This window comes from Peromyscus eremicus, chromosome 6 (genome assembly GCF_949786415.1).
Source record: "Peromyscus eremicus chromosome 6, PerEre_H2_v1, whole genome shotgun sequence".
In the NCBI taxonomy this organism is placed as follows: domain Eukaryota; kingdom Metazoa; phylum Chordata; class Mammalia; order Rodentia; family Cricetidae; genus Peromyscus; species Peromyscus eremicus.
In genome coordinates this window covers 66,818,671-66,827,298 of record NC_081421.1, presented here as the reverse complement: position 1 = coordinate 66,827,298, position 8,628 = coordinate 66,818,671, and the positions used below count along the sequence as shown (strand labels likewise).

The window sequence follows — 8,628 nt, the reverse complement described above, 5'->3', positions numbered from 1 at the left end:
AAGTTTGTCCAAAGAAACCCTGTTGTAATGTGCTTGGGGCCAGCAATTAATATGAATTCCAGTTTACAACTCATTGGACAAAAATCAAACCAGTACAGCAGCAGGGAAAAGGCTGAGTAGATTGTACCAGAGTCCAGACCTTCCCCTTCCCCAGCCTTCCATTCAACTCATTTCCACCTGTATTAAAGTCTCATCCACCATCTGTCTTTCTCCAGATTCACTGTAAATGCTACATAGGTCCCATAGTCTACCCAGGTGTAATCAAACTCTACACTGGCTGCTGCTTCTGGGAGACACATATAGGTCACAGCTGACCAGGTACTAGGGTTGATTTAGGCGTTTGAGGTGGGCTGCCGGAAAGAGTGGTGAGCAGAAGCCAGGGAATGGTATGATTCAGCTAGCAAGTGGGGACGTGACTCCACCATTGTCTTCCAGCCTGAGGTCTCAGAGATCTCAGAAGCATGTGCTGTAATGAAATCCAGTGCCTGGGTTTTCAGATGCCCTGCTCTATGGAGGTCAGCCAGGACAAGAGTGTGGGCAGCATTCTCCACAGAGAGGTCCCTGCAGAGGGCATCCTCACACATGACCTTCAAACGCTCCAGGCCATACTTGTCAGCAGCTGCCAGCAGAACATCTGCCATGCTTTCAAGGTCTGGTGTTTTTCCAGTATAAATGAAGCCCATCATTGCCTTGAAGACTTGCGGCTCCAGGTTGGGGATCTCAAAGCGATTCTTTCTGCTCTCCTTCATGTCATGTTCAAACATGGCTCTGAAAACTGGAGATCGAGCTGCTAAGATGGCCTTGTGAGCCTGAAATTCCTGGCCAGATACCACCAGGCAGCAGTCCGTGATGTGGGAATTCTCCCACAGCTCTCCTAGCTCATCTGCCAAGGTGCATCTAGGAACCTGAATTCTTGGCTTTCTGTTCTGGTCAGAGGTGCTCAAAGAGTCGTCAACCATGCTCACCTTGCAGAGGAGGTTGAGCTTGTCATCTGGGAGAAGCCAAGGCACAAAGGACAAGAGGAAGTTTCGAAGGATGAACTTTTTAAATCCCAGTTCAACACCTGGCTCGAACCTAGAGACTATAGTTTTGCTCTCACCGTGGGTTGTCTCTCCATCGGTGCTTAATATCAAGAACTGGAACTTTGCCCAAACAGGACTCTTTAGACAGCTGAGCAACACTAGGTAAACTGACAGGTAATCTGCACTTTCTTCATCCACTCCCTTCGGGTGTATTCTCAAACACCATTTGTCATTGGCTCCTATTGAGAAAGTTGGGCTTCTAATGCTTTCCTGAATTTCCTCCAGAAGAAAACGAAAGTTGCTGATGGTCCACCTGTAGAAAATATTCTGGACGCTGATTTGGGTGTGGTCACATCTCTGGGATGTCTGGTCCCCTGACATTTCTGGAGGTAGTTTGAAGGTTAAACTGGATCCAAAATGAAGAACTAGCAAGTGTTTTATCTTCACTCTGTGGGATACAATAATAGACCTGGTTTAGATTTTTAGTTTCTATTTCTGTCCCATCTTCTATGAGGGTGGAAACTTGGGTCTGAAATTTTCTATCCAGATTTCAATACTAGTTTCAGAGAAGACAGTGTAGGCTACTAGGGACTCTTACATCACTCCATTTTTTTCTAGATTAAATCTTGGGTCAATAGGTACCCAGTTTTCATAATTATAGATAACTTTTGAAAATTTGGAACATTTTATACACTCATATCAAAAATGTTATACTAGGGTTCTGCAGAGTAACAGAACATGTATAATTAATCTTTCTGTGTACAAACAAAGGGGATTCATTAGAATGACTAGGGCTGCAGTCCTGCTATTCCCACATTGGCTAGCTGTGAAGGGAAGCCAAGGATCTAGTACTTACTCAGTCCAGGAGGTTGGATGTGTCCCTGGGTCTTCAGTATATGCTGGAATTCTGAAGGAAAATTCTCTAATGCCAGGGAAGGAATGGTCTTGCTACAAGGTGAGGGCAAGCAGGCAAAGAGCAAGAGCTTCCTCCTTCCATGTCCTTTTATATGCTTCCAACAGAGGGTGTGGCCCAATTTAGGGTGTGTCTTCCAGACTCAAGATCTGGATTAAAGGTGTGTGTCTTCAGGCCCTGAGATTCGGATTAGATGTTTGTTTCTTTTTACTTTCAAAGTCTGTATTTGAAGTGTATCTACCTACTTCAACTTAAGCAAAACATTTCTCACAGTTTTGTCCTCCATATTAGGATTTTAGTTAATTCCATATCTAGCTGGGTTGAGAATCAAGAATAACCACCAAAAATGTATTTTGCTTTCTGTGGTTCATCTTCTGTAAAATAAGGGTTTGTGTCCATTCCACAGAGCTGTTATCTACTCTTATAGGGGTTTTACACTAATTCCTGCCTCTAACATGATCCAGGAGAGGTGTTTTCCTTACCCTGTCAGGGGACTCAGGGTTCACAACATGGAGGTCAGGGAGTAAGAATTCATATACGGTGGGTAAGAAGCAGAGCCAGGAGGGACCCCTGAAAGTGACAGGCTTTTTTCCTGCCTTTTATTCATCCAGATTCACAGTCCCCAGGGTGGCACCACCAACTTTCGATAGTGGTCTCTCCCTCCCCCTCAGATAATCCTCTTTGAAAACACTCTTCCAATGTTTTATGGAAGGGTGTGCTATGAGAAGATCCTAAGTGCTTCTCAACTCCATCATGTTTACTGCCAAGTTTCAGCTTCTTAATACCTCATAATTTTCATCCTTCACTGGTGAGTTCTGTCCTCTTTAAACTTTCAACTTCCATACTTACTTTGCTAGGACTTCAAAGAGAGATAGGATAACAGGGTGTGGTATGTAAAGTGAAAAAAAACTTTAAATAAATAAGCAAACCATTTTTAAAAAGTGAGACCACATTCTGGTTTCCAAATAGTGCAGAAAATATTCAACAGTTACCAAAGAAGGGGTTTTGAGACTGTTCCCCTTAGAATGTGATCTGTTAAATGCTCCCCGCATCTATCATCTCTCTCCAGTTCATCAGGTCTGGAGAGATTCACTAAGCCTAGAAGACATGAAGATACCTCAGTGATTCAATCAACTCAGCAATTCCCAGCCTAGCTCTCCTGAAAGTCTGATTCCAGTGCTGTTCATCCCTCAATACAGAATACATCTATCAACTGGTTATGCTGCCTAAATTTTTGTTTCCTCTTAGGAACCTTTGGCAGGTGACTAACTAGTAGCATCAGTGACTATTCTCCATGTGGGTTTGGGGTCCGAGTGGCAGATACTGCTTCCCTCAAACTCTCTGGTCCTGGGCTTTTTTTTTGTTTTCTGGTGGGGAGACTTTTAGTGATTATGCTATTTTACTAAGTTTGTTTAAAACACATGTCTGACCTTGATTCCATTTTGCTAAGTGGCACCTATTGTTTCTGATTTTGTTTATCTTGGTGCCCTTAGATGGATCTGGAAGACTGTTTCCAAGTAGGATTATCTGAGAGGCAGGGGAGAAACCACCACTAAAGTTTGTTGGAGTCATCCTGGGACTGTGGGTCTGGATGGAATAAAAGGAGGAAAGAATAGAGTCACCTTCAGGGGTTCCTGGCTCTGATTTCACCTTACCATGTATAAGGTCTTCACCTGCCATCCATGTTGTGAAAACTAAGACCACTGACAAGTTAAGGAAAACACCCCTTCCCTGATAGTGTTTATAGCAGCAGTCATTGTAATAACATACAAGAGTAAATAATAGCTGTGCAAATGTTGACATGATCCCTTACTGATGGAAGACTAACCACAAGAAATAACACACCCTTGTGATGGCTATTCTTGGTTCTCAACTTGACTATATCTGGAATGAACAAAACACCAAAATTGAGAGCACACCTGTGAGAAATTATTGCTTAAGTTGAAGTAGATAGATCCATGTTAAACAAGGACTTTTGAGGAAGGAAGATACACACCTTTAATCCAGACCTAGAGGCTTGGGGATACACCTTTAATTGGTGCTACTTCATTTTTTAATAACTATATATTATTCACCACTTACATATTCTCCTTGATGATGATGTCTCTGCTAAACTCTTGTTTTAAAAAATTATACTAGACTTGTTTTGCTTTCTCTTACATTTAATTTTTGTGTGTTTGGGTTTTTGAGTTTAAGCCACTTAGAAGGACAGCCTCAACTCAAATGAACTGTTTCCCAAGGCTCCCCTTAAACTCCCTGTGTATTCCAGGCTGCCAACTGCAGACTGCCATTGCATCCTGAATATAATTAAAGAAGGACATCACTGTTTCCAGCATCAGAATCTGTTCTTTGAGGAGGAGGACATATTTAAGGGTATGGACCTTGACTGGGGTCTTATTGAGTTTCTTTTGGTTTTGGAGACAAGTTCTGATTTGGTATGCCCAGACACACCTATCAAACATTCAGGATTCCTACTTCCTCTGTTTCCCAATGCAAGTCTAAGCCAAAGAAGGAAGATTAAATTATACATTCATTACATATATGGAGGAAATATAGTTAATTTGACCTATTTCTAGATATTTTTCACAATGACCTTCCTGCATATAAGCAATCCTCCTAAGCCTGTCCCAAGAGTATCTTGAGCTGTATGGGTTAACCATACACACAATGAAAAGTAACTTTCAGCCTGATTTGGGTTCTTTCCCTTTCTGTTTTTGAAAGGGAGTGTCCTTCCACAGTCTTGACTGTCTTTGAACTCATTCTATAGACCAAGCTGGCGGAAAACATAGAGATCTGCCTACCTCTGCCTTTTGAGGCCTGGTATCAAATGTTTGACCTCTTAAATCCTTAGAGAGACAATAGAAAAATGATTGGCAAGGGCAGGAATAAGACATACTGAAAACATATTCTTTTTTTTTTTTTTCTGGTTTGGTTTTTCGAGACAGGTTTTCTCTGTGTAGCTTTGCGCCTTTCCTGGAACTGGCTTTGTAGACCAGGCCAGCCTCGAACTCACAGAGATCTGCCTGCCTCTGCCTCCCCAGTGATGGGATTAAAGGCCAGGACCACCACCGCCCAGCGAAAAAATATTCTTAAATTAGTGGAATGTAGGTGGTAGGCCCTATGTACTCTAGCATTCAGAGCCTTAGGTGATGTAATCAAGAGTCCTCTGGCCTGGGCTTTATACAGCATGAAGAGATGGAAGAAAACAACAGGGAGACATAAAGACATTTCTCTCCACCTTTGAATTTGGCTTGATTTTTCCCTTGCCCCCTGCCCAAAGCAGAATGAGATTTTTCTCATGGTCTCTGTGTCTCCACATATGTATATACATTTACTTCATTGGTTTGTTTTTATTTTTTTTTTGTTTTTATTTTAAGACTATCTTGCTACAGAGCCAGGCTAACCTTGAACCCACATCCCTTTTACCTCATCCTCGCAGGTAAGAAGATTATGCATGAGCACCACCCATCCTGACTCTTGACCCCTTTAAGGAATGCACTGGAGACTAAATAAATCTTAAATATTCAATGAGTCTCTGACATCCTCTACTTGATCTCCAGGCATCATTCTTCTCTCTGTGGTATTGCACATATGCATGCTGTCATCTGTGGGCAGCTGTATCTGTGTGTTTTGCAGGAGATAAAGTCAGGAATGTCCAACATGTTAGGCAAGTTCCCTACTTCTGAACTATATTTTCACAATTTACCCTCCTTGGGCCTTCCCTTCATTTCTTCCTTTCTTAAGGCTCATCATCACTGTGCCAAAGAGAACTGGTTCCGGCAATGACACAGAACACTTGGCACTGTAATTCTGAAGTGGATGTTACTCATTCTTTGTTGTGTGGGGATGATAGACCCCAGACCCAGGGTACTACCTTCTCGGTTGGACGCCCCAAGAACCCAGACTCCAGTCCAGTTGATGTAAACAGCAAGAGGTTTATTGATGCGGCTGTACAGTCAGTCGGGCTACTCTCCTCCCAAGAGCAAGGGTCGTGCCTACTGCAGCCACATGGGTACTTTTAAAGGAAAAACCCACAAAAGCCATAAGCTTACAATTCCCATACAATTTCGTTTCGATTGATTTATGGCTAGAGGCTAATTTCACAAGATCATGGCCTGATCACAGGGTGGGTACAGTCACATCCCATGCACATTCTTCCCGAAACCTGAAGGGGGGTATCAGGGTGGGAGTGAAGTTTACACAAAGGTCACAGTGGTCTTTCCTGGAACACTTGAAATTATCCCTGTCACAGTTGTTGCATCTCTTAACAGAAATCTGTTTACGTTGTTACATTGTGGCAGGGGTGGCTGAGTCAGTTTGCCCTTGGAACTAGCTTTTTAGTTCCTCATTCTCCTGGGGCTTGGGGGGGGGGGTAAGCCTGAAGGGTTAGGGTCTTTCAGGGACATGGGGATTCACATCTCTAATCTCTCAGCACTCACAGAGTGTAAGACTTGGGGACCAATCTGCTCTACATCAGGAATTCTAGATAGGCATAACTACCTAGTGAGATCATATCACAAATTAATAGTAATGATGATGATGATGATGATGATGATGATGATGATGCTTTAAGTATACTAATAAAAATAATAATAATGATAATAACAATAATAAAGTCTTGATGTTCTTTATTAATGTTAAAGACAAGCTTTCTAAACCACTAACTAAAAACTAACAATGTGGTTAAGGTAATTAAATAGAAATTCATGAACTAGGTAGGCATGATGTGGTAGACTATGGCTTTGACCACAGTAGTCTGAAGGCAAAGGCTGACCCAACTCTATGTGTCTGAGGCTAACTTGGTCCATAGAGCATCTTCTAGGAGAGCCAGACATGCAGAGTAAAAAGCCATCAAAAAAGAAAGAACAAGGGACATAGGAATGAAATCATGACTACCTACCTCTTTGTGGGAGCCTACAGAGGTTTCCTAGTGAGATCCGTACTTGCTTTACCTAGCAGGACTGCATAAGAGGATGACTGGACCATGGGCCTGGATGCCAGGTGTTTGGAAGGGTCTATACTTGGTTGTATCTACAAGGGGGAGGTCTTATTCTCCTCCCCTTGGCATTGTTATAAAAAGCCCTTTTGAATAAAGTTCTGGGCCCTTGGGTATTGACCCAGGTCCTCCTGAAGCTATCTTGTATTTCTGTCTTCCTTCTTCTCAGCTAGGCCTTTCACTCTAAGTTCTGTATTCCTCTCTCCTCCTCATAGGAACCCTGTAAAAGGTGGGAGCTGGTCCCCCACACCTCTTGAATTCCTGCTAAAATATTTCAGACTGCCAAAGCTTTAGAGAACAAACTAGTTTTTCAGAGCTATTCCATCATCTTGGCTGTCTGAACCCAATCTAAAGAGAAAGCTGGACTCAAAAATGCAGAGATCTGCCTACCTCAGCCTCCTGAGGGCTAAGATTAAATGCTTGGCTTTTTTAATTCAATTTTTTATTGATTATTTGTGGGTTTCACGTCATACATCCCAATCCATCCATCTCCCTGTCCCTTCATATCCACCCTCCAACGTTACAACCTCTCCCACAAAACAAAACAAAATTCAAAAGAGAAACAAAAAAATCAAAACAAAAACAACCAAACTAACTACCATACAAAAATAAAGTCCCAGAGTAGAGGCTGTAGTGTGACATAGTGAGTCCCACTGTGTACCCTTTAGTCCATCTTTACTTTACTTTACATCTTTACTTGTAAGTGTTCATTGCAATGAGTCATTGTTCTGATCTGAGGTCTCTGGCTTCTCCTACATGGGTCCTCACTGGGACTCCTCTTGGATAACCTTCGTTGTTGCCTTGTGTCATAGAGATCCTTTGTGTCACAGAGATCCTGCAGCTTTGGATCTGTAGGTCTGGCCATTTCACATGCTCCAGCAGTTCATACATGAGGAGAATGTTGGATGAGCCACCTCATAGTCCTGGTTCTGGGCTTGGGTGGTAGCTGGGTTGGTCAGCCTCCCAGCTTTCCCTCATGGACAGCAACAAGGTGAGTTCTCTAGCATTGCCATTGCTAGCTCACCCACTGAGGCAGGCAGTAAGGAGTACAGTCACCTCTCCTGTCCTCTCACCCTCAGGCAGTCTCACCTGCACCACCACCCCACCAACAAGGTCAGATCTACTTTGTTGTCCTTGGGAGGTATCAGAACTGGTGTCCTGGTGGGGTGTCAGAACTAGTGGGACTGGGAAACAAGAGTGCTCAGGATCCATGGTGTGAAATTTCCAAATAATCAGTAAAAATATTTTGAAAAAAAACGGGGGAGAATTTGTGTAGAATCCATAGGAGATTTTAGCTGGGTGGGTGGGTGGGTGGGGAAGAAAGCTGCAGCTGGTGTTCTGTTGTAATTCTAGGGATGAGACTGGGGGATTGGATTTGGAGGGAAGGAGGAAGTTCTTCAGTTGGCTTACCTATTTCTTTGTATTGTTCTACTGGTGTGTTCTTAGTGAATGCCTGCTGCTGGAGGCTGGGATGATGGGTTGAGTTGGGGAAGGAAGATTGGGGAAGAAGATCTTTGTGAACCAGTGGGAATAGGGTCTGACAGGAAAGAGACCACAGCAGATTTTCTACTACAGAGGAGAGGATGACACCAGGAAAGTTGAAAGTAGAGGAGCATAAGTAGAGGTGTGGATCTGCATTCAGCCTACTTGTTTCCCTGGAAAGAGTGCGTTAGCAAGGGTCCTTGCTGGGTTGGGAG

The 8,628-nt window shown here is 43.1% G+C and overlaps 1 protein-coding gene across 1 annotated transcript; it reads right to left on the bottom strand.

Annotated features, from left to right (window-relative positions):
- Positions 1–332: 332 nt before the first annotated feature.
- LOC131913776 (speckle-type POZ protein-like) lies at positions 333–1,403 on the bottom strand. The gene has a single exon (XM_059266557.1). The coding sequence runs from the start codon at positions 1,401–1,403 to the stop codon at positions 333–335; it is 1,071 nt and encodes a 356-aa protein (XP_059122540.1).
- Positions 1,404–8,628: the final 7,225 nt, after the last annotated feature.